The sequence below is a fragment of the Lytechinus variegatus genome, chromosome 9, assembly GCF_018143015.1.
Source record: "Lytechinus variegatus isolate NC3 chromosome 9, Lvar_3.0, whole genome shotgun sequence".
NCBI lineage: Eukaryota > Metazoa > Echinodermata > Echinoidea > Temnopleuroida > Toxopneustidae > Lytechinus > Lytechinus variegatus.
This window is the reverse complement of record NC_054748.1, coordinates 8,146,114-8,173,426: the sequence shown is the minus strand read 5'-3', so window position 1 is coordinate 8,173,426 and position 27,313 is coordinate 8,146,114. Positions and strand designations below refer to the sequence as shown.

General features: G+C 36.1%; 1 protein-coding gene across 4 annotated transcripts; it reads right to left on the bottom strand.

Annotated features, from left to right (window-relative positions):
- Positions 1 to 1,217: 1,217 nt before the first annotated feature.
- LOC121420998 (nucleosome assembly protein 1-like 1) lies at positions 1,218 to 26,493 on the bottom strand. Of its 4 annotated transcripts, none has more exons than XM_041615571.1 (13): positions 26,383 to 26,493; positions 23,848 to 23,887; positions 19,329 to 19,468; positions 17,645 to 17,750; positions 16,210 to 16,351; positions 14,641 to 14,751; positions 13,980 to 14,031; positions 13,545 to 13,687; positions 12,087 to 12,226; positions 10,586 to 10,748; positions 7,097 to 7,213; positions 5,883 to 5,969; positions 1,218 to 3,950 (listed from the first exon to the last, which is right to left on the bottom strand). In XM_041615571.1, exons 1-13 carry the CDS (start codon positions 26,474 to 26,476, stop codon positions 3,915 to 3,917), a joined length of 1,371 nt encoding a protein of 456 aa, XP_041471505.1. In that variant the 5' UTR covers positions 26,477 to 26,493; the 3' UTR covers positions 1,218 to 3,914. The 4 variants fall into 4 exon arrangements, with proteins under 4 accessions (XP_041471505.1, XP_041471503.1, XP_041471504.1 ...); XM_041615569.1 differs by having other exon boundaries at positions 14,626 to 14,751; positions 26,383 to 26,491; XM_041615570.1 differs by having other exon boundaries at positions 1,218 to 3,941; positions 14,626 to 14,751; positions 26,383 to 26,491.
- Positions 26,494 to 27,313: the final 820 nt, after the last annotated feature.

The window sequence follows — 27,313 nt, the reverse complement described above, 5'->3', positions numbered from 1 at the left end:
ATTAATCAAACTGTCCGGGGGGGGGGGGGGGGCATTATATAAAGCTGTTTGTAAGTTAAGGAGTGACTTTAAGCATGGCTGGTCCTTTCTTGTGGTAAATGATAATCACCAATAAATGTTCGTTGGTGATCATTTACCACAAGAAAGGATCACCAGTCGATCTTAATTTGCGAACAGCTTTATGAAACGGCCCCCTTTTGTGAAAATTTACTCCTACATGTACTATTAAAGGTCAATTCCATTTCCACCCTAGAAAAAATGTTTGATTTTTAAAATGTTTATCATTTGAATCAGAGAAAAATCAAATGCTGAAAATTTCACCAAAGTTCAATGCAAAATGAGTTATAATTTTCGCCCACCTTTCACTAAACATCATCAGCCCACCTAATGAATATTCATGAAGACATGATTAGAACTTTCTCCGGAATAATGCAAATCTTCAAAATTCAATAAATTTGTTATCCAATTACATTTTCAACATTTTGCTCTGTGAATTTAACTATATTCAGATATATCTTCAGCCCGGAGTTTCCCTTTAACAGCACAAAAGAATCAATGCAATCAGTCACATAAGTCAGCTCAAGGCAACCTCAAAGCTTTATGTTCATCCCGGCGCACACTATGCCATTCATTGCGATCCAAATTTCAAAGAAAGTGCAATAACATTTCATATGAACTTTCCATCCAATAAAATCTGAGCAATCAGCATTCAGAACTGTGATACGACTACTGAAATTGAAATTCAGTCGAGCTCGAGCCTCTCTGTAGGAATAAAAGCAAACTCATTTTCAAATCACTATATAACTACGTCATCATCTTGTAGGTGGTTTCACTTAACACCATGTATCTTTCTTGGGCAAGTGTTGGTCCTGAAACTTTGTGTGGTCTTTTGGGAGGTCCTTTTCAGGACCAACACTTGCCCAAGAAAGATACATGGTGTACCGTGTAGGACTGTGAAACCTACACGATTTTTCTTTGCCATGGAAACCTTCAAGAGTTACGTCATCATCACATGCGACTTGAAGCCGATTTGGACTTGACTCCTAACACAGGGCTTGCCGCAAAGCAAAATTTTGATGCCGAGCTTCAAATAAAATTTGTCTTCTTGAAAGCATTTAATGCGATCAGATAGTGTGCGCTGGGCTTTAAAGGCTCTGATATGGGACTAGTCGACACAAGCAGTCATCCAAACAAAAAACTTCCAAGTACAACATTCATACAGTAACAGCTTGTAACATACTTTTTAATATTTTTTTTTGTCTGATTTTTTTTTCAATGTGTGTGAAATATGCCAGTCTGATTGGAAATATCAAATACATCTTTATAAATTCAATTCATATTTATCCTTTCATTTTGTCAAAAATTGTCAAGTCAACTGTACTTCTACAACATACTGGAGAGGTGAATAGTAAATGATACACATCCAGAAGGGCATAGTAATAATTATACACCCAAGTCACTTTTGGAACATTTTTTTGTGTTTGAACTATTCCAAAAGTAACTAGTGTGTAATTATTTCAATTCCCAAGTAAAATGATGTGCATTATTTGTTTTATAAGATAGTGATGCAGATCCTTGTTATTTGATAAAACATCCCCATCTCAAAACATGTGCATTATTTGTTTTATAAGATAGTGATGCAGATCCTTGTTTTTTGATAAACCGTCCTCATCTCAAAAGTATGACCGGTCAATCGAACAAGTCATTAGCAAAAATTAATGACTGGTCACCTGATCAATTTCAGCCAATCAGGATCCACCATATCACCATTTTACAACAATTCATCCCCTCTCAAGTATTAAATACATCATCTTTTGTGAAAGAGACATCAAAATCTGTAAACGTCTAGAATTATGAACACTTTGTTAGAATATTTTTTATCCAAGTTTCAAGCTTGGCTTTACAATATGAATATTCACAAACAATTTACACAAAATACCATCAACATTCAAAGTGAAAACATTCATATTTTTTTCGCTATTTTGCTCCATCATGCAATGCGTTTATACGGCAATAGAGTCACCATTTCTTCTTTTTAGAATATATCTAGTCAGTATTTTGTCAGAAATTTACAGTAGAAAAACAATTATTGTAACGTCACAAAGTCAATCCGTAGTACCATTCACACATATCCAATTCATTGGCTATGAAACATCTCTTTACCACAAGAAGCAGTCAACACATATGACCTGTTCCGGGGTCAAAGTTCATTGAGTACCCTATTCACACAAGAAATAATATTGTCATTGGGGTGTAAAGCCCTTGTATCCCAAAATGAATAAAAAATTGAAAACAGCTCAGAAAAGGCTTAATTTTATGATTATGACGTTAACAGCAACCTTCGTTTGCCTAAAAAATTCTCGACAGAAATCACGTGACTATTTTCATAGAGTATGAGGTTGCAATCACAGCTGTCTTTCTAAAATCAACTTCTTCTCAGTTGGTGTCAATTTTTCTTCTTCTAAATTTTGAGCGACAAGATTCTAACACCCAGTGGGTGACAAAGTCCTACAATAACTTGGAACTAAAACATTTCAAATCATATTTGGACGTTTGAAAAAAAATGAAAAAAAAAGGCTTTGAAAATATAAATAGAATGTATTGTAACCTACACACATGGATACACACAAGGCTGTGATATACATGCACTAAACGATCCACTTCTGAGCAAATTTGAGCTAGTGTTTTTCAAGTTGGGACCCGTTTTTTCTTTTAATGAAATAATTTACTATAATTTTGGGAGCAGCCATAAACAAATAATTTTTCCTACAGAGCAGTAGAAAGCCACATTTATTCAAAATATGAGAGGTTTTCAAAATTCAATCTCATCAATTATCAAAGTGATATTATCTAGTTATTGATGGTACATGCCACATGCATTCTTTATATAACAATTTTCTTATTCAATTCAGTGGAAAATAGGTTAACAACCAACCCATTCTCCGGATTGTTCAGACAAGGAAGTTTTTACAATAAACTGAAATATGTATCTAATTGGTCTCACTTTGAAAGATAATTATGGAATATACAGCTGCTTGAAAAAGAAAACTACCAAAAAAAGGAACTTTAAAATCATTCAGAATAGTTCTGAATAAGAAATTGCATTTTATTCCAGAATATCCCAAATAGTAAAAAAAAATGATTAAAACCATTCGAAATGATGGTACGTATGTCAAAGTTATGGTAGTAGCAAAAACACAAATTAGTATTTTTTAAAAAATAATCAGCAATACAAAATTGAAGGTCTCTCTTCATGGATCTCTCCAATTCAAAGGCAAATTTGTTTCAAACTTTACTTTCTTATGACTCTTTTGTGTTTTAAATACTAGTGGCAGCAGAACACACACTATTTTAACATTTTGAAACAATCTTATAGGGAAAAAGCGTGAAAACACAATTTTGGGTAGACGGGATTCTGGCCAACGTCACATCTACAAGTAGACCTTGTTTTCAGTACGTAACGATTGAATTCTCAAAGCGTAAATTTGACCGTGCTCCAACTTATGCACTTGTCAAATGCGATACTGGATTAAAGTTGCTCTTGAATGTAATTGCATCGAGGTCTTCCGACTTGTAAAGCTCTACTGCTCACAATTCCTTTCGAAATTGAGAGTTAATGGTGGATGTGCATCGGTGCGGAGAAAGCCTGCAGGTCCAAGGCTCGGAACGATAATCGTAAGGTAAACGTGCGGCTCAAGGAAGGGATGGGCAGGATGATCCAATGATTGCCGGTCAAAAGAATTTAGTAGGAAATTCGTAGCCGCCGCGGTGGATTCTCTCGCTTCTATTTTTCAGTCTAGAGAATAAAGGACTCGCTTTGCTCCAAATAAGGTAGTCCCACAAGGTGAGGTTGTTTCGCCACCTTGTACATTCCCAAGGCATTATGGGTAAGACAAGGATATGATGGGATAAGTCTACTGCTGGTTACACTCAGCTGGCTTCTGACCGTCCTAAGGCAATGTGAGAGAGAGAAGGGCGAGAATGAATGAATGGGAAAGAGAAAGTGTACAGGAAGGAATGAAAAGTGAAGGAATCGAAAGAACACAAGATACAAGATGAAAATTAATGAATAAGAAAGAGTGCAGGAAAGAGGCGAGGTAAGTCAAAGAATATGAGACGGAAAGATGAAAATGAATGAACAAGAAAGAAAAAAGCATACAGGAAGGGAAAGTAAAGGAATTGAAAGAATATGAGTGACAGAAGAATGAAAACGAATGAATAGTAAGAAGAGCAAGCACAAAAAGAAATGAGGCATGATGGGAATAGTAGAACATGTGTGTCATTGACATGAATAGGAAGACAAAAGAACCCAGGAAGGAATGAACAGTGAAGGAAATGAAAGAATATGAGTGACAGAAGAATGAAAATGAATAGGAAGAGCACAAGAAAGAGAGGTAAAGGAATTGACAGAAAGATAAAAATGAATGAACAGGGAGGAATGACAGGTGAATGCATTGAAAGAACGTGAGAAAAAGAAGGATTAGAATAAAATGGACGAAAACGGAAGAGCAGATAAGGCAATGAAGGGAAATGAGTGACAAAAGGTTGAAATAGGACAAAGGCAGGAGAGCGAGGGGAGGAACGAAAGGTAGAGGCAAAGAAAAATATGAGTGACAGAACGTGAGGGATAGTGGAGGAGATAAGTGGAAACATTGCAGGCCAACGTCACAGGAAACACGATAGATAGAAGGGAAAATTGTTGACAGAGAGAATGGAAAGGAAGAGATCAAAGTTGGATGCAGGGATTGGCAAGGGGGAAGAAAAAAAATAATGCAAGGGTATAAACATACAGCATGCAAATATCCAGTCACAAATGAAGGGGTGAATATTTCATGCAAATTGCAGTGCAGCAAAGACCTGAAGTAAAGGGGGGGGGGGGGCTACTGTATCTTTCATTCCTTTTACCCCCAAGTGAATTTATTTATGCTTTTTTTAATCCATGCTATTCAATAATTTCAACTGGAAAAGTAGAATTTCGTTTGAAGTTCAGTGTTCAATAAAGCATGAAATGTGTACTGAGCAATCTCGGTGAAACTTTGGGGAAGTAGAAAAAAAATCTGAAATCTTCTCTTTTATTTAACTATACAACTTCAAACTTTGAGAAATGAAGACAAATTACTCTTCGAAATAAGATATTTTTTTACTTTTAGCAAACTAAAATTAACATTTTAGCTTATTACAAAAAACTTTTTATAATTCTCTGGTGATATAAAATTTGTGGGTGGCTGGTCACATACTGAAGGTAATATGCAACGGCATGGATGAATGATTTGAGTATTTCGTCTCTAAAGAAAAGATTCTACTCTTACCATGTGTCAAATTTATCATCAATCCATATTTGACAATTGTGACATCTGTCTCTTAATACAAGTTTCCTTTTTTCTGGGACGCACGTTGTGAAAAAGTTTAACTTTGATAATGAGCAGGGGATGCCACTTAAATTCTTTTTTTTATATATAAGTGTGAAAACCATTTAGGATATACAGGAGAGTGACAGGTGATTTGCACCCGATTCGGCCCTAAAATTCCCCCCACAATGCATTCTTTGGGGCAGCCATTCTTTCCGCAAGAGTTGCCACAAGATCTGTCACAATTTTCAAGATTACTCAAAAAATCAATATGACTACGGCAAAATCATGATATTTACTACTTAATTGCTTTTTATCCCTTAAAGGTAGCCTCTGAAATCAAAGAAATAGCCCCAAAATTTCACAATCTCACCGGTGTGGTAAAAAAATGAAACTCAGTTCCTACCCTACTCCGCCCCTACATGAAAAAGCGGTTTCCTCAGGATGAAATATTTTGAAACAAAAAAAAAATCAAAATTCAGACTTCAGTCTTAAAAGTGGCAGCCCTGAATGACCGGAATCAGTTATACAAACCTTTCCTGGTTCATAGTCGGGATCGTTGTCGTCTTCCTCATCACCTTCTTCCCCTTCTGGGTCGTCATCATCCTGTTCTTCCTCAAACTAAACAAATCAAATGAGAAAATAAAATTTAGTCAGGTATAAATATTTTGATTGTACATGTACTGTGTTATTTCATCCACCCTCAGTTACATAATATTCTCACAAGGTGATGTAAGAGGGTTCAATTTTGATGTTTTCAATGGAATCCTATAGCAAAATCTATTTACCCATATCCGAATGGAACAACCCATCAAAGGTACAACCACAATCTAGCTTGGGCACAACCATTCTCAATGGTAGGGTTGCTAACTTCATTTCATCCACCCTCAATTTAATAATATTCTCACAAGGTGATATCAGAGGGTTCGATATATTTATAAAGGAATCCTATATCAAAACGTATTTACCCATATCTGAATGGAACAACCCATCATAGGTACAACTACAATCCAGCTTGGACACAACCATTCTCAGTGGTAGGGGTACTTACTTCATTTCATCCACCCTCAGTTAAATTGTATTCTCACAAGGTAATGTCAGAGGGCAATTTTGACATGTTCTTAAGGGGAACCCAGTATAAAAATCTATATAGCCATATCTGAATGGAACAACCCATCAGAGTTAAAACCACAATCTAGCTTGGACAAAACCATTCTCAATGGTAGGGGTGCTTACTTCATTTCATATTCTCTCCGGTGAAGGTCAACTGTAGGAATGATCCTTTCTCCTATTTTATGACCAATCTTAAAATATATCAACCCATATCTCAATGGAATAAACCATAATTTGAACGGATACATTCTAGCCTGGACCGAACCATTCTCAATAATAGGGATGTTTACCTCATCTTCTATAGCCTCTCCTGTAAAGGACTGCTCTAGGGATAATCCTCTCTCGCACCAAGTGACCAATCTTCAAACATATTTACCCATATTCCAATGGAATAAACCATAATTTGAACTGAGGCATTCTAGCCTGGACATAACCATTCTCAATAATGGGGGTGTTTACCTCGTCATCTTCTATAGCCTCTCTTGTAAAGTATAGGGATGCTCTAGGAATAATCTTATCTTGTATCAAGTGACTTATCTCAAAATATATTACCCATATTTCAATGGAACAATCTATTAACTGTATACAAACATACTATCCTGGACTCGACCATTCTCAATAATAGGGGTATTTACCTCATCATCTTCTATTGCCTCTCCTGTGAAGTAAAGGACTGCTCTAGGAATAATCCTTTCTCGTATCAGATGACCAATCTCAAAATCTGCGCTTAATAATGCTTCAGTCTCTTCGTCCTGCAGTCAACAACAAAAAAAGAAGAAAATACATAAAATAATCAATATAAAATATATGAATATACAGTAGCTTAATAGGCAGGGAATAGTGAAATTGGGTGTCGTGGTGTGTGCCAGCAATCCAAGCTACATAGGGGAAGTTATGAATTGAATCAGAATTTCGAGGTTCGAGTCCCGGTTACGTCTTTTGGATAGAGGCGTTGGAGGTCAGTCCCAAGATGTAAAAAAAAAATCATATCTGATAGATACACGTCTGAAAAATACTTATGTCACTCTGAAGAAAATATGTGAATAAATCTATCTGAGCTACACTTCTGGTACTTTTTTTTGTATCAGCTTTCTCACATCCTTGGAACCAAACTACCAGTGAAACTCGGTAATTCATTTCATGTCAAAATTTAGATCCCTAATGAGTCTTAGGAATGGCTGACTTCCATTGACGAGTGGATACCATGCGCGACCATGGGGTCTCGAAAAGCACCCTAAACACATATTTTCCATATTCTGAAAATGCACACCTTAACAAGTATTGGCATGAGAAACCCTACCCTTTAAAGTAGGGGTTCTCAAACTACGGCCCGCGGGCCGGATCCGGCCCTTGGAGCTTCTCAATCCGGCCCGCGATACTCTTCTGGGTTTTTAAAAATAATTTTTAAGTCACAATATGAAACATAGCTCAATATGATTACATTGGGTATCCATGTTAGACCTAACCATAATAAAATTAATGACAGTCAAAACATATGAAACTGTTACAAATTTGTTGGATTGAATGTTCCAAAAATAAGGGCAAGATTGCACAAGAGAGCATCTAGGACCCCGACCGGAAGGGTCTTTGCACTTCGCGCACATTTTTTTTTCCAAGTATCCACTTCACCCTGGCCCTTTCAGGTTTACTTGGAGTCTAATCTGGCCCTTCAAAGAAAAAGTTTGAGAACCCCTGCTTTAAAGTATTGGAAACAAATCAATACTCTTGGCAAGTAGTTCATGAATTGACCCCCGTTAGGCCTACTTTTAACTCATAAACGGAGTAGAAAACACTCAAGGCTAATAGAATCAAAAGGTTAGTCCCCGCAGAAGTTTTTAAATGATTAGAAAACAAGTAGACAGATGTCAAAACGAATAGAGTAAAATTAAAATAAAAATAATTAGAACAGATCCAACATGTTAAATAATCAGAACATTGTAAAAAAAGAAAAATCTTCAAAAATATTAGTGGCTATAAAATAATATAAAAGTAATTATGTAAAAAAACAAGGCCTTGTACATAAGCCAAATATCTTGTATACACATTTTTGTCTGCATCTTATTATTCCAGAAATATTGAAAGATTTTCAATGCCAAATGTCACAAAAACATACCCAAGTTTTTTCAGAAAGGACTCGAAGGAGAATAAAAAATTAAATATGAAAACAATTAAATTGAATGAAAATGAGAGTTTTATTTCCGAAAACTATTTTATTACCTCCTCTTCGTCTTCCTGTAAAAAGAAAATATTTTGTCTGGTTATAGAATTTCCTCGACAGTACAGGCCAACAGTTTGGGGCAACCCTCAAGATTGAAAAACAAAATTATACATTGCATTCTTTCATTCAAATGTATTGATACTGGATGGGATATGGCAGTTCCATTACATCACACAAGCATGGTTTCTGACAGAAATGACAGATTATTGCTTTACAGATTCTTGGTAAGCAATCTAAAAGTTCTATTTTTTTAAAAATATGATGCTGACAATTATTCCCATTTTGATTTTTAGCATTCCAACATCTGATAAAATGATATCCTAAATAAGCATTTATAATCATCATTTTCTTTCCTGTGAATACAACCACCTTCATGGCACCCTTAAGACATCCCTGTATAAGAGTGCTCTTCTCTGTTAAAGTTTGAAACTGTAATGTTTCCCCCCTTTTCAACTCTAATTTGCTCTGCAGTGCATTGAGCATCCAATTAAGATGGAAATTGTGCTGTATAATTCCAATTTATTAATATCATTAATATTATTACAGAGCTGCCAACCTTTTTATGATAAAGTATTAATCCAGAAGCGTAGAAGTCATAATTCTGAGGTAAAAGTCACAATGTCATATGTGCCACACGGTATTATAAATTTCTTTGACGTAATATAGAAGAGATGCACGATGCGTATATTTGCCAAGTTATGCCAATCTTACAAGATAGTAGTATACAAATAATGCAAGTAAGCGCATGCATGCTGGGCCAAATAATAAACGATGTGCAAGAAGAGTCAATGGATATACCGCACCGAGGTCCGCAGGACCGAGTGCGGTATATCCATTTGGCAAGTCGAGTCGGCGAGTCCAGTCGAGTTAGGGTGTGTTTATGCTTCCATTGCGAGGACAGAATCAGCAATTTCAAACGCCGATTCAAAACGCCGATCGTAAACGTGGTTCTGGGAGTGCTGTTTATGCTTAACTTTTCAGAACACATCATGATCTCCAGCTGGCTTCGCATCGTAAAGCGAGGTCAAATTGGGCGCGCCTTTTTTCGAAGGTTTTTTCTGATTGTTGTTATTACGTGGAGATAACATGGAGCAATATGACTGTATTTACCAGCGGATTTTCATCTCATTGGAAGCGTGTACCAAATGACGTCATTTAAACACGTTTATAATCGTGGTTCTGTTTATACTTCCCCAGAAAGCCTGATTCTGGTCAAACAACGTTTACAAACGCACCTTTTTGTGAGTTTACGATCGGCGTTTTGAAACAGCGTTTAAATGAAAGTAAGAATGGATGCAACCGTGTTTTGGACTAATCACGTTTGGAAACGCTGATTCTGGCCTGAAAAGTGGAAGCATAAACACGGCCTAAATTATTTAGGTCCTCTGCGCACAAGAATGCGTATATTGTTTGTTTTATACAACCCCCCTCCCCATGTTACTGAGTTGCCCCAAATGCTTTTTGATCTAAATTCTAGATATAATCTGCGCTGCCGAGCTGATCATTACGTAAGTGGCGTCACAGTGCAGACCTTGCACAATCCTGCACTCTGACGTCAGAGTGCAGGATAGTACATTTTGGATGCCACAGAGCAATTCCCTGAATATCATGTGATCTGATTTGGACCTAACAGATTACAGAACATTCTTGGGATTTTTATAATCAGGAATATTCATCCAGGGTGCTACATAACTTTCGTGAAGCACTAGCTTGCCTGGTCAGGCAAGTAAATTTTGCCACTGCGCAATGTAATATGTGTGTATTAATGTGTACATACCTTTCCTACCTCAAAAGTGTAATAATTAAAGGCCCAAAGCGTAATGGCATATTCTGACATGAAAATCATAACAATTGACTTTTTCTCAATAGTTGGCAGCTCTGTTATGAAATATAATTGATTACTTACGACTTCTTCTTCTGTTGCTTTGGGTGGATTGAAGAAATTAAAGAACGAGTCGGTCTGAACTGTCTTGGTTACGAGACGAGTTGTTCCTCGTCCCTTGTGTTTCTGTTTCTTCTTAATAACTTTCACTGTGACGTTCTTATTCTTCTTCCAGTCAATCTCACATCTGTAAAAATAAATTTGATGGTACAAAAATTATGTAAACTATGGGGATGCCTTTCTAAAAATTATTTCCTTTCATATGAAGTATGCTGACTTATGCAAGAAATTTGAATTTGGCAGTAAATCTATCACTAAAGCCATGGAACTGCAATTTTCTTGTGCTTAGAGCCTCTTTGAGAAAAAGTTATCAAATGCACTTAAAAATATGGGATCAAATGTATATTTATATATGCTCCATTGACTTAAAATTTTTAATGTATTTCTTTATTTTTTATTTTATTGTTTCTTTGGAAGGAAATTCTTTGCAATACATCTGGTCATAAACGAAAAAACTGAATTGAATTTTATGAGTAGATGTAAAAATAATGCTCAATATATAACAGTATATGCATTGGATGTGTATATTAAAAAATATGTGTTTTACAATTTGGCTCTGACAGGCATTTGCCATAACTTCGGAACAGGCATTGGCCATTGCAAATTCGGTCTCAAATCTTTAAGGGATCGTCCAGGCTGAAAATATTAATAGAGTAAAATTCCCAGAGCAAAATGCTGAAAATTTTTTTATCAAAATCAAAGTTTATCAATATTTTGTGAAAACAGTCATATGCACATCGTCATGAATATTCATTATGTGGGCTGATGTCACATCCCCACTTTCCTTTTTCTTATGTTATTACATGAAATAGTTTATTTTCTTATTTCATAATCTGTAAATGATTTGTCTCCATTATGATGAAATAAGTTGCGGCAATAAATAACTAATGCACTTAATTAGTTGTCAATCCAATTGTTTTAGTTCTTGGTAGAAAAAAATTGAATAAACCTAATTTCATATAACAAAATACAAAAGAACAAGTGGAGATATGACATCATCAGCCCATCTAATGAAGACATGTCTAAAACCATTTCACTGGAATAATGCAAATCTTTAAACTTGTTATCCGATTTGATCAAATTTCCAGCATTTTGCACTGTGAATTTTACTCTATTTATTGAGATATAAATTTCTCCAGCCTGGACCATCCCTTTAAACACCACCGAGATGGTCATATTGGTCTTTTTGCTGAATTTATTTAGATTTCACTGTGATCATAACCGCAACTGGGACAAGTGTCTGATTTTTTCTAAACTGCAGATAGAAAAAAAAAACACAATAATGGTACAAGTACTAACCCCTGTGAACCGACGATTTCTGGCCCTTCAAAGCTAAATAGATCTCCTTCATCAGGTTCTTTTTCATCTGATAACTCTTTGTTAGGACAGTGTTTGTGAAATAATCGATGGCAGCGAACACAAATTCTAACTACATTAAAAAAATAATAATGGTACAAGTACCTACCCCTGTGAACCGACGATTTCTGGCCCTTCAAAGCTAAATGGATCTCCTTCATCAGGTTCTGATTTCATTTGATAACTCTTTGTTAGGACGGTGTTTGTGAAATAATCATTGGCAGCGAACACAAATTCTAACGTGAAGCCCTAGAAATGGAATAAGAGGAAAACAGAAATAGAATTAACTTTAATTAATTCGAATCGCTTGGGGCCTCTGAAATTTGTTCAACCTAAGAGAGGTACATTATATCAGACCTGCCAACCTCTGGGAATGAAAAATGTATTCCGTGATAAAAAAGTGTATTTTTTCCCCCCAATAGTGTATTTCATAATAAAATGTGTGGCGCACTTGCTCATAGCGGCGCTCAAGCTGCATGCAAACTAAAATGCGAACTGCTCTTGCAGATGAAAAAAAATTAGACATGTGTATACCTCGCCTTGGTTTTAACAAAATGATTGAAAAAAAAAAATTACCTGAAATTACACAGATCTAATAACCATACGTATGTTTTATGAGATAGAGACATATAGAGATGATTTTTCTCAATTACGATTTTGTTAAAAAAAACATTCTGCTGTATTTTGGTTGCAAAAACGTACTAAATACGCCAAAAACGTACTGGTTGGCAGGTCTGTTACATGCCTTGAATAATTTTGGTCTAAAAAATAATTGCTTCTGCTTAATATCCGAATGGATGGAAGGCTGCTTAATATCCGACGTATGGAAGGCTGCTTAATATCCAACGTATGGAAGGCTGCTTAATATCCGACGTATGGAAGGCTGCTTAATATCCGACGTATGGAAGGCTGCTTAATATCCGACGTATATAAGGTATATTTTTGACAAAATATCATTACTGGGAAGGAAGACAAATTTTGACATGAAGCCCTAGAACAATCTCACTGATGCACCAAACACAGATAAGTGTATGTGGGGCAGTGTACTATAATCACTTGGAAAAAAGACCCAACATCTGTTTGGAATGCCCTGTTTATTTTGCTATTTCTTTCAACAAACCACCCATTTTCTACCAGAATAATTTTCATTCATACACACAAACATTTGAGTGGTCCTTTAATTGGATGGTCTTTTAATTGATTTTGTGATTATTATCACAAAATTTATCTTTAAACTTGACTCAACCTGAGAGGGAGATGTAGTCTAGTGGTTATAACTCGTCTTTCAATCCGAGGGACATGAGTTCGATTTTCAAGCTATGGTGTGTTTTTCCTTCAGCAAGAAATTTACCCACATTGGGCTGCACTCAACCCAGGTGACGTGAATGGGTACCCAGTATGAAGAAATTCCTCAGGAATGCTTGAGCGCCTAGGTAGCTGGGCTAAAGCTGGGCTAAAGCTGGCGTAATAATAGCTGGGCCCGCTGGGAGAACAGTTTTTGAAACTGAAGTGGCAGCACTGGGTAAATATACCGCTATTATCATTATTACCATTAATTATTACTTACCATTTGTTTTCCTTCGTGGAATTTGACTCTGATATCATTTAAGTGATTTAGGATAGGTTCATCGTGATCTTGCACCATCTCCCCAAGGATATCAACATTCTTAAAGATAGTCAACCAGAAACCAGGAATGCCCGACGGTGATTCTAGAACAAAACACACACATCAAGTTTGACTTTAAACACACACATCAGGTTGCATTATTTTTCAAGATTTGAATTGGGTAATAGGAAATTCAGTCCCCACGCTTTAACAAATAAAAAAATACCCAGTATACTTCAACTCAGGCAAAAAAATAAAATTGTAAATTTTTAGGGGCTCCTTTTTGAGTTTCCAGGTCTCTTTTAAACATCTCCGATATCGTCAGGGCTTGTGATTTTTTCTTGTTTAAACAGATAATTACACAAAAAAAATAAAACAAATTGAGACAGCGTTTACCTTCCTCTTCTTCCTCTCCTTCTGTTAGTTTTGCCTTTTCTTTAAGATCACCCTGTTTAAAAACAAACAAAAATTTGTGTATAGTAAAAAAAAATCTACAATTATGTGTTTGCGACATGGGACTCTTAGCAAAACTATTATTTGGGCGATAAAGAAATATTCCTGGGGGGTATTTCACAAAGATTTAAGTATTACTTAAGAGTTGCTCTTAAACAACTAGTTGCACGCCAAAAAAAGGAATAATCGCACTGGTCAAATCATGCTAAGAGGATGCGCGCTACTGCGTATTGATTGATATCATTGTGGGTTGAATAATCATGTGTGCGTCAGCACGAAGCGTGACTTAAGTCACACATATGTCTTTGTGAAACACACCCCAGCTGGATGCAAATTAAGTCATAAGTGCATAACTAATAATCAATATTCTTTAACCACTTCTTCCACAGTCCAATATCACAACGTGAAAATGTTTCAGTTATTCTCAAGAGTGATCTAGTGTCATATCCAAATACATTCAAACCTGTCCACCAAAGGAAATCAAATCAGAACAAGTGGCCACTCGAGCCAGCTGGCCTTCATCAAAACCTTTTGGTCTTTAGCATACGGAAAGCTCACAAAACACGGCTCGCCAGAAAACTGGGCTTACCGCTAATGCATTAACCTCTTTCTTCCCTCCCTCCATTTCCTCCTCCTCTTCTTCTTCATCATCGCTGCTTTCCCATTCGCAGTCCGAATCCGTCGGCTCCACCGTCCCTGTGACTACATCTCGTCTCTGTGAAGAAAGGGGCAGACAGGGGTCAAACGTTAAAAGAAATCGGGTGACAGGAGATTAGCTTGAACCTTACTATCTCAGAAGACATGGGGTTAGAGTTAGGATTACAAGAGATTTTGGTTCAGAATAATGTATTAAGATAAGGATTTGGGTTTATTTAGTTTTGGAGGTTAGGTTCTAGGCTTGGCTTAATATGTAGATTTTTTATCATCGGAGCATTTGTCGCCAGAGTAAATGTCATGAAACCAGAAATTGATCAAAGAAAGAATTTCTATGGATTTTCAAAATTATCGCAAAAAGAATGATCCAATAAAAAACAAGCTACAAATGAAAATATTTCCACATAATCTCCATAAACATCAATCCCTCTAGCAGTCTTTCTTTATCATATTCAATAAACCTTGGGTCATAATATGAATTGTTTACAAATATCCCTCTCTTTTAAGTCTTATCGGATAATAAAGACTGTCTTAAAGCTTGGATTGTAATTCCAACCATTTCACAAATGTTTTCTTTTCAGTAGTCGATTGCCATGGCATTTCACATTCTGATGAAAATAGTTGCTTTACAAACATCTAGTACCCGGTAGTCATTCTTTAAAGGAGAATGAAACCATTTGAACAAGATAGCTTGTGTGAAAACAGAAAAATCAAAGAAACAGATCAACAAAAGTTAGAGAAATATCGGACAAATAATGAGAAAGTTATGAGCATTTGAATATTGCGATCACTAATGATATGGAGATAGGAAATTGGCAATGTGACAAAGATGTGTGATGTCACTTGTGAACAACTCTCCCCACAACTTAAGTATATATTTCACTTGAATTGCCTCTTTTATCACATCTATCCATAGATCATGTGTTCTTTCTACATGAGGGCATGTATTACATATTTTTTAAGAATACATCATGGATAAAGTTTGTATCATCATTAGAAAAAGCAAAAAGAGACATTTTGAGGGTATTTTATTGCCCCACATAGGGAAAGTTGTTCATCATTGACATCACACATCCTTGTCGCATTGCCAATGGGAGGATCTCCATAGCATTAGTGATTGCAATATTCAAATGTTCATAACTTTATCATTATTTGTCCGATTTTTCTCAAACTTTCTTTATTCTTATTCTTTGATTTTTCTGTTTCTACACAAGTCTATTTGTTCCAAAGGTTTCATTCCCCTTTAACATGTACCGTTAAAGCTCGGGTAATTACTGTAAGCATTAGCATGAAATTGTTTTATTTTTCAGGGGCTAATTTTCACAACATACTGCTAAAATCTACAACATTGTGTAGAATGGGGATTTCTAGGGCAACTTTTTGTTTTTTTCCGGGCTCTATTGAGCATTTCGGGGGCTACATCGCCCTCAGACCCCCCCCACCCCTGTGTAATTTTACCCCTGAGAATTAGACATACTAAGAATCGTTTAACAAATATTATTCCCTCAGGTGCTCTTACCTTATCATACAGGCTGTCGTATAACTTGGCGTATTTACATTCTAGGGCATGAACCTCTTCGTAGAATTTAACCTCGTACTGCGTGTGTTGGACTTGGATGTTCTTCAGAGCTTTTATTCTCCTCTTGACTACTTTGGGAAGGCTGAAATAATCAAATGAGAGAGACAAGAGAGTGAAAGAAAATGAAAACGGAGCCTTTTTTAAATACCATAGTGACCCCACTAGTCTATGAGAATAATATCATGAAGGTTTATTCCGTCAAAGAATACGGTATTGAACACGAAATACAGGAATAATTAAGAGCAATTGGGTGTTTCATAAAGTTGTTTGTAAGTTAAGAGCAACTAGTGATCCTTTCTTGTAGTAAATGGTATAAACCATGGCTTAGCACGTAAGAAAGGATCACCAGTCATTCTTAATTTACAAACAGCTTTCTGAAATGGCCCCCTGTTAATTTTAGGAAGGCTTCCTATGTTTAGAAAGACTAGTGAAACACGACAAAAGAAAAGCCTGGGGGGTGTGTCACAAAGATTTAAGTATGACTTAGGTCGCACTTAAATGCATACATGTACATGATATGCAACGCGCAATCTTATTGATCAATACGCAGTAGTACGCGTCCTCTTGGCATGATCTGACCAATGCTGTCATGCCTTTTATACTGCGCGCAACTAGACATTTAAGTGCGACCTAAGTCATACTTAAATCTTTGTGAAACACCCCCCAGGTCAAAGAGTAATACCTGACACATCCTTCTGGCAATTTCACCCCCATACATGTACGTTCAGTAAAGAAAGAGCCAATCCCCCCCCCACACACGTCATTTCCCAAATAACAACTGAATGAAAAGAAAGTTTTGACAAAGTTGTAGAGTTTAATATAAATTTGACGAAAAAAATGGTGACAATGAACATGCTGCGTACCGTTATGTAATCACCAAACTACAGCTCTCTACAAGAATTTTCATCAGTATGAAATAAAAAAAAATGTATTAGGGGATAGGATCAAAAGCTTTGACCTAAAATCTGAGAGTATTTAAGCAGCTTTTAAATTTGGAGTGTCAAATAATTTTCATCAGAGGAAACGATATGGAAAGCAGACAGGGGGGAGGGCTATGGGAGCCTCACCCTTGTTATGCCCCAAATTACTATTGGGTACAATGAGAAGTATAATTTGGAGGGAATATGAAGGATAGAAGGGATTTGGGGACAAAAATAGAAGACGTGGGCCCCATCTTACAAAGAGCTATAATTGATCCAATCAACCACAACTAGACGGAGTGGCATTAGACTATTAATGAAAGTAGACCATGTGGTGAGTGGACAAACTGATAGTAGACCAAATGATGGTAGACGAGTTGGCAATTGGACGAATTGGCATTCGACGAATTGGAAATTAACCCTTTGTAAGACGGGGCCCAGGGGTGGGACGTTACCTTTCAATATATCCGCTTCTCATACCGACTAGACTATCAAAGTGACCTTGAAGTGCTGCCAAGGCTTTAGGGTTCTGCATCGACTGCATGACCTGGGATTTCAACTCTGTCATAAGATAGAGAAAGGGAAAAAAAATAATCAACTCAAGAATCAACATTCATTGGCTTCACATCAGGGGCCGCGGAACCGCGGGGGCTGGGGGGGCTTCAGCCCCCCCCACATTTTTTCCAAAACCGTGTACAAAAACGCAAAAATGACCATACGATTGTGATTTTTAGCATGGTCAGCCCCCCCCACTTTTGGCTCAGACCCCCCCACTTTGAAAACAGTTCCGCAGCCCCTGCACATGACTAGCATACGGCATTTAATCATGCTAGGAATAGAGCACAGTGGAAAATGTCTTTATTTTTTAAGGGGCTACTTTTTTTTTCCAAATTGGGACGTTTGCCGAATCGAGGGACCTATTTCTTTTTATTTCAAGGGCTTCTTTTAAGGGGTAACAGCAATTATGCAGTAAAAGAACATATCATTATTCTGGCATACCTAGTTAGAATATTGATTGTTAGTAATCTTGAATATTTTCTGTGACCGATCTTGGGGCAACTACATGTATAGAAAGAATGGTCGCCCCAAAGCATGCAATTTTGGAAGAATTTAGGGGCGATATGGGCTCTCATAGGGGCAAAATCGCCCGTCACCCCCATGCATATCCTATGCTGGCGTAGAGGTGGAATAACCCCAGGGTTCCCAGCTTTTCAAGAAAACAAAATTCCCTGATATTTATTTACACCCATTCCCAGTTTTGCATGTTTATTAAGTTGTTGCAGTGAACTGTGTGTACATGTACATGTATTTTAAGTATAAAAAATAATGTTAATCTAATTAGTACCACCATAACAAGCATTCAATGGATGTTGTTTTGATATGTAACAAAATATAACAGAGTCTGACTGACTACCAGGCTTTGGACTGTTTGGCTGATCGAAATTCCCTGATTTTTGCCCCATTTGAGGCATTTTTCCCTCATTTGAGGTTTTGTTTATCCAATTCCCTCATTTTTCCCTGACTGGAAAAATTAAAATAATTGTCCCTATTGGGCTGGGAACCGAGTTATTCCGAGAGATAATTTTTGCTTTTCTCCTGCAGTAAACTCTCAGTTTACATGTAGATTGCTGCTAGGTGGCAATCTATTGTGCTAATTACACCAACACGAACACTGAACTTGCTGTCAACATCATTCTTTCTTTTGCTTTAGTGTTTTTTTTTTCTACTTTGGTGGTAAATACTCTAGTCCCATATGTAGACTTTGGCGTTGTCGGAGTGTAAAACGATACATAAAGATCGATGATCAGTTTTCAGTTGATGTTACACACTTGCATCACCATGAAAGTCTATATGTGGGACTACCATAGCGACAGAGTGTAACTTGATCATTAAACGATCTTTCAGATTCAAGAAAGAGTTGAATATTCTTTATTTTCTTCATATTTTACAACAATATCAGAACCATTTCAAGGAAATATGAAAAACACATGGCCATTTCATGGATTCAAAGATGCAAAATTTGAAATTTCAGCAAAAATGGTGAAGATTTTATTTTTTAAAAATCCCGCTAGTTAACTGTAAACGCCTTTTCATTATAGTGTTTCAAATTTCTTCAAAACAAAAATGACTTGGGCCTACCTGAGAGTGCTATATTTTCCGGTGTGTTAATCTTCTGAGCGGTGGAGGTGTCTATGACCTCCACACCTTCTAGGTCCTGTCCATCTCCTTGCGGTCCTGGATCCATGTCTAAGACTGTATCACCAGCTTCTGGGTTATTCCTGTATACAGAGAAGACAATAGTTCAGGAGGTTAATTGTATGTAGTAAATTGGACACCGTTCTCACTACCTTCCTAAAACTAGTTTAGTGGAAAATAGTTTAAACTTTAAGGATGGTCAAAGTAATCTTGGAAGCGATCTTCCAAACCGGTTTAGAAAACCACCTCGCGATGTAGTTTTCAAGATCGTTTTCCTCGTTATACTGGTTTTTGAGCATAGATGAGGACACAACCTACTTCGGGAAGCGATCTTTGCACATTTTGAGCGAGCTACTCCACACTAAAGGTGCAGAATGCGTACGCAGCGAATTCGAATTTCGCGTGAAACGTGTCACCCCACTGAGTGTTTCCATAGCAACAAGATCGCTTTACGTGAAGTGATTTTGAAAACCACATCCGTGTGGTCAAATGGGAACGCTAGCAAAGCGATCTTCCTAACTGGTCGCCTGAATCGGTTTCCAGTAAACTAGTTTTAGAAAGCGTAATGAGAGCAACCTCTTGGACTACCACGGAAAATTACCCAGGGTCTTTTCGCCCCCAAATGTCCCAAAGAACTCTGGAAACTAAATGTAAGCCATGGACATTCCCAGAGTCAAATGCAAATTTGGCCTGGTAATACAGCATAATTACCCTAGCTTAAAGGGGAATCCATCCTTGGCCATAAAATGTTATGTTGGGAAGGAGAAAAATAAATTAAACAGAATGGTGAAAGTTTGAAAGAAATCGGACAAGCAATAAGAAAGTTATAGCTGCTTTAAAATTGAGATCACTAATACTATGTAGATTTCAAATTGGCAACAGGGTAAGTAGGGACAGTGATTTTCCGTTTCAAAAAATGGCCTTTTCCGTTTCAGAAAATCACGAATTCCGTTTCAGCACGTCAGAAAACGGAAATTCCGTTTCCCCATAGACGTTGTACACACGGAAAAGTGACAATTCCGTTTACACATTGAATAGCAAAATCAAAGCGCATACACTCGCATTGGCCAAAATTTGTATCTGCTACTGTACCAACAACACAATAGAATCCGTTCTAATCGGATCTATGCTGGTGTATTTAATAATTTTTCAAACTGATTTAGCATGCATACATCCTCACCTTTCACATAATTAGCATTATTTTACGGTGAAATTAAATTTCATCGATAATTTTGGGTTTTTTTGGACATCGTTATCATCAGTCAACGACTTTCGCCAATCCGCCATCTTGGATTTTAAGACCACGATATCGTGCTGTTACATCTTCAAACGTAGAGGGCAACAACACACGACCGTGCAGTTGAGCGATCTGAAGCGATGTGAAGCTCAACCCGGCCGGCCGGGTACGATCGCGGGGTACTATCGAGTGTGCTGATGTCGAGAGCAATCACGATGTGTGAATTGTCATGATTGTAGCGAAGTGAGATCGTGTTTTCTGGGGTTTTGTGGCCATTTAATATTCTCATTTTGTTATTTTGGAGTAATTTCTGTTGCTATTCTGTGTATTTTGAGGGAAAATACGTTTTCCGTGATTTTCCGTTTGAAATGCCACTTTCCGTTTCAAAAGGCCTTTTCCGTGAATTCCGTCCGTTTTCCGCGATCGCGGAAAATCACTGTCCCTAGGTAAGTAAATTATGACAAGGGGCAAGGACAACTTTCCCATAGGCCATGTACTTTATTATCAGGGATTTGTGGTTTTCTCCTAAGTACCAATTTCCCTGGGGCAGTAATCTAAATATAATCCAGGTAGTATATTGTTTTATGTCCTTATGAAAGAAAAATATAATTTGAAATAAAACTTTTGGGAAAAATGACATTTTAGCCATAATATGTATTGGAGTACATGGAAGAGTAGTCCTTGCCTTACATCACTGTGCCATCCCATATGCGGCCAATTTGAAGTCTCCATGAATATAGTGATTACCAATATTTACAACTTTTAAAAATTCATAACTTTCTTGTTGTTTGTCCAATATTGTTCAAACTTTCACCTATCAACTTGTCTGATTTTTCTTATAAAAACAATTTTTTATTTGGGTTGGATTCCCCTTTAAGCACAGCAGCAGTAATAACCCTTATTCACTATTCCATTTTGTCTAACTGCCAGTTAGCCTGTAAACTATTTTGTTTGAATCCAATATACACTATATTCCCACTCTGAATACAATTTGAAATTGTTGATGAAGAAATCCACTGCGAGTGCAGATTTTTTTTTTCCAAACTAAGTAAATCCATTTTCTGAAGAAAACAAGTATAAAATAATGAAATTTAGAACAAGATACAAAAAACAAATTTTGTTAAAGAAGATACAGTATATATTATGTTAAAATTCATGCCCAGTACCATAGAAATACAATGTAATGTTTTCACAATCAGAATGATACCTGTACAACCCAAGGAAAAATCCACCTTAAGAAAAAATATGTGATTGTGTGGTAGTTAAAGAACAAGGAAATACAGTAGAAGAAAGAAAAAATAAATTTCATTTTTGAACATTAACTCCCTGAATAGACAATGAAAAATCTCAAATTAGCAAAGCAGGTATAATCTGCTCATAAAATGCTGTGTTAAGTGTTAAAGATTATTTGAACAAATCCAAGGAAAATGAAGCAAAATGCATTTTTAAGATCTTTAGAAAACAGGGATGTAAGTCAATTTTACTCACTGGGACTGTAAAGAAGCCAGGACTTTATCAAGCCACATGTGCGCTATACAATGAAAGCCTGATAACGCAAATGAATATTCACAAAGACATGCCTAGAACTGTTTCACCGGAATAATGCAAATCTTCTTAAGTTCGATAACTGTTATTTGTTATCCGATTTTGATCAAATTTTCAACGTCTTGTGGTGTGAATTTTACTCTATATATATCGAGATATAAATATCTCCAGCCCGGACCATCCGTTTAATTGTAAATGAAAAGATGCAAGCGAGAAATTTATCCACATTGCGCTGCACTCGACCCAGGTGAGGTGAATGGCTACCCAGCAGGATTAATTCCTTGAATGCATGAGCGCTGAAAGGCAGCTCGAGCTAAAGCCTGGGTAATAATAATAACGCGCCTCGGAATAGAATATTTCTAGATAGATGGTGCAATATAAGTGCCTGTTATAATTATTATACAATGACAGCCTGAAAACGCCTTAAAGGACAATTCCACCCCAACAAAAACTTGATTTGAATAAAAAGAGAAAAATTCAACAAGCATAACACTGAAAATTTCATCAAAATCGGTTGTAAGTTGTAAGTTATGTCATTTTAAAGTTTCGCTTATTTAAAAAAAAATAGTTATATGAACGAGCCAGTTACATCCAAATAAGAGAGTTGATGACAATTTGACATCACTCACTCATTATTTCTTTTGTATTTTATTATATGAAAAATGAAATATTTTCATTTTCTCATCATTGTCATGTGATATGAAGTTTCATTCCTCCCTGAACAAGTGGAATTCCTTTATTTTAACATTTTGTGCTTCAGGCAAGGAGATCCTAATCGTCAAATTCGTAAAAATTGAAATATTGTATAATTCAAACAATAAAAAACAAAAGAAATAGTGAGTGAGTGACATCATCGACTCTCTCATTTGGATGTAACTGGCTCGTTCATATAACTATTTTGTTGAAAATAAGCGAAACTTTGAAATGTCATAACTTTCTTATTTTACATCCGATTTTGATGAAATTTTCAGCGTTGTGCTTGTCTGATTTTTCTCTATTGATTCAAATCAACATTTTTCTGAGGTGGACTTGACCTTTAAATAGCCAGAATGTCAGTGCCTGAAATCGGGCAAAAGCCTGAAGACTAACAACCCTTCAATTGACCAACACAATCAGCAAAATATCGAAACTCCAATTATGAATATCAATCGTGCCACGCTATGAGAAATGAATCATTATTACAATGTAGGTCAATTTACACCAACCAGCAGTTCAATTGCATATTAATCAACTTTTCACACCGACATAACTGATCAGTTAAGGTCAAGTTGACTCCCCAACAAAATTTTGAGTTGCATTTTAATATAAAGAGGAATCAATCAAGCATATTACCACTCGCAATCTCTTTTAAATTGGGCAAAAAAAAATGCATTTTGGACTCTTTATATGCTTATTTTGGTTTCCACAAAACACTCCAAGTCTGTGATAACTTGACCACCATGCAAATGCCATCAAATTTTACACGGAACCTGTAAATGAAGATAACATTGAGAATATACAAAATAAAAACCTTTTGGAAGGCATAAAATTCCCCTTTCCCCATACATGTACAACAGTAACTCATTTGTAATCTTTTATGGTTAGTGTAAAATTAAAAACAAACAAACAGAACACACACATCAGATAAATAAAATCAGAAGGCTAAAGTGCAACTATTTTTCTTTTATTTATTTTTCTTACACGTTGTTCTCACTAGGATTCTCCATTTCCTTCAGATGACCTGGGATTATTGATCAGGGGAAAAAAGGCAACAATATTATTATCGTACCTTGTAAGGTAATATTCTCAATTATCATCAATATAGAGTGTTTCAACGATGCATTAAAAACACATATTTTGGTATGCATCAATTGCTTGTGTAGTATCAGAGCGTTTCCCTATGAAGGACCGAAATCAGACAAATATCCCATAGGCTCCTGTACAATTTTTTTTTTTATTGAATATGTTAATATAATATATTCAACTGTTTAGGGCACGTGCGCGAGTGCGTGAAATATACAACGCGTACAACAATGAAAGCAAAGTGATGTGCAGCATGGAGCACAACTACGCTCCATGACGTCATAATGAACTACATGCATGCAAGTCGCATGTCAACGACCAAATTGGATCCTATGAAGTGATAATGGCATAATTTGTCAAATTTATCTGGAAACCAAACATCTTTCATTCGCCACTGTCTTTGGAGTGATGACCTTTTAGTTTGGTTTTTCTTTTTGTGCTTCTGAAATTTTTGGCGAAAAGCATCCCAAAAATATTCTCTTTAAAAAATATGCTCTTCTTTATTAAATCTGGATCCCCAGCTGAACAGCTCAATCAATCCACTATTTTGATTTAAAAACAAAATAGACACGATTATTAACGATTTAAGGAGAATGAAACCTTTGGAACAAGATAGCTTGTGTGAAAGCAGAAAAATCAAAGAAACAGATCAACGAAAGTTTGAGAAAAATCGAACAAATAATGAGAAAGTTATGAGCATTTGAATATTGCGATCACTAATGCTATGGAAATTCTCAAATTGGCAATGCGACAAATGTGTGTGATGTCACTTGTGAACAACTCTCCCCATTACTTTAGTACATATTTTACCTCAATTGCCTCTTTTATCACTCTATCAGTAGATCATGCGTTCTTTCTATTGGAGGGCATGTAATACAGATTTTTAAAGAATACATCATGGATAAAGAGTTTGTATCACCACAAGAAAAAGCAGAGAGAGACATTTTGAGGGTATTTTATAGTCCATCTTAGTGAAAGTTGTTCACATGTAACATCACACATCCTTAACTTATTGCCAATGGTACATGTAGGATCTCCATAGCATTAGTGATTGCAATTTTCAAATGCTCATAACTTTCTCATTATTTGTCCGATTTTTCTCAAACTTTCTTTGTTGTTATTATTTGATTTTTATGTTTCGACACAAGCCTACTTATTCCAACGGTTTCATTCCCCTTTAAGACTATAGGCCTCAACTTTAGTTGAATCTAAATTTCCTAAATTATAATAGACTAAAAAAAAAGCTTTTCATTTTTTGCCCTTACTAAGTTTTTGAAAATGTTGGCCTAAAATTTCCATGTGCATTAGACTAAGGAATCAAGATTAAAGGGGCATTTCATGCTGAAAATATTTAGATCTAAATAAAAATAGTAAAATTCACAGAGCAAAATCCTGAAAATTTAATCAAAATCGGATTACAAATAACAAAGTTATTGGATTTTTAAGTAGAGATCTATTATAGCAATATTGTGAAACTTTATTGGACATCATAAATGGACATTAGCATGATATGGACATTAGCATGAGGTTGGCTGATGATGTACATCCCCACTTTGTCATTACATGAAATCATAATTGTTTAAATTTTTCATACGTACACGTGAATAATGTGATGAAATAAGTTGCAGCAATAAATATAAACAATAAATCACTCATCAGTTGTCGATCCAATTTTCTAAGTTCTTGGTAAATAATTGAATAGATTCTAGATCTAGAAATTCAATAAAAAATACTAGAAATTTTGAATAGGCCCTAGATTATAATTTCATATGTAGCCCTAACGTTAGCCCTAATAAACGATAAAATACAAAACAAGTGGGAATATTATGACATCGATTTGCTCATTGATTGAAATATTCATGACATGCCTACAAATGTTTCTTTAAAATGCCATAACTTTGTTATTCCTTGACCTGGCTTGCGCTTGTCCATTTTTTATCAAATCATTGTTGCTTTGTCCGATTCGTTTAAAACGACGTTTTTAGCATTATTTTCAGCCCGGACCATCCCTTTACTTAGTTTAACGTTACAAATTTTCGAACTTCAAGTAACACAAGCCTCCCCCTACGTTTCCGCAAAATTCTTGGAAAAAATATGAATCAAATGATATGAAATCAAAATCTGTTATTGTGCAATGCCAATACATAGCAATGCAATGCACAGATTCTACATGATCACGTCCATTCATTGCACATGCGGCAGCGGCGCCATGCGTTTCGTAGCGCGCGCCGGTGCCTGTGCAGTGGCAGGCAAATGAATGAATGAACCATTTGACAGCTGTGGATTTGGTGTATATTTCAAAAAGGAAACTTCAAATCAAAATTTGGAGGATACGGATGCATAACATGTAAGCACTCTCTACACAACACACTTATTCTACCACTTGCTAACACCGAGATATCATTAATTTCCAGATGAACATGAACAACTTACCTGAAAAATTGCCAATATTGTCTTTCGGAGCTTCAAGATGGCGGGGATCAAACGTGTGATTTGATTGGTCAAAATATGACGTCAGTTTCAACATGAACCAGTAGGAATAAGTGACTTTGATAAGAATATTTTGGCGCGGGTGCGTTCAGCTGAGATCTTTAATGCTAATCACAGTAAAAGTGTTGCGACGCGACGATTGGGTCACCGTGGTTTTGTGCATAAAAAAGTAAGGTCTAATACTTTTAAAGTACACGTAGATGTATAGAAATGTACATAGTTGTTTTTATTTCATATTATTTATTCATTTATTTACTTATTTATTTATCTATTTATTTATTTATTTATACTTATTTATTTATCTATTTATCTATTCATTTATTTACTTAAATTTCTTCCTCCTTCTTTTCTTTATTTTCATTTTTTAATTCAATTTAATTAATTAATTAATTTATTTATTTATTCGTTTATTTAATTATTTATTTATTGTATTATCATTTTTTTTTTTTGGGGGGGGGGGGCGCTTTGTGAGTCGACTCGATTCCTCTGTTCATATACAACCGATCTCCAGCTAGAGACAGCGGCTCGATCCGTTGGGTGGGTGACCCCTCTCTTTGAGTTTTTTTTTATAATGGTGAAAAAAGGGGAGAAAACAAAGGAAAAAGGGAAAGATAAAGGGAGAAAGAAGAAAAAGTTCCCCGGCCAGTGGGACTGACGTCGCCAGTTCAGCATTATATAGGCATATATCTCTCTCTCTCCAGTGGCGTAACTACGGGGGGCATGGGGGGCACGTGCCCCCCCAATCGGCTGACCAAAAAAAAAAAAAACGGGAAAAAAGGAAAAAAAAGAGGGAGAAAGGAAGAGGAACGTAGTGGGAAAGAAGAAATTATTATTCATTATAATGGTATATTACATTATAATCATGTTATGTTAT

Bases quoted from the DNA above. Each gene is read 5' to 3' on its own strand.
- LOC121420998 (XM_041615569.1), bottom strand. From the start codon at position 26,476: ATGTTGAAACTGACGTCATATTTTGACCAATCAAATCACACGTTTGAT. The intron at 16,352-17,644 runs GTAACGTCCCAC...TGATTATTTCAG, and splicing joins AGAAGCGGATATATTGAAAG to CCTTCCCAAAGTAGTCAAGA. The intron at 5,970-7,096 runs GTAAATACCCCT...TGATTTGTTTAG, and splicing joins AGGCAATAGAAGATGATGAG to TTTGAGGAAGAACAGGATGA.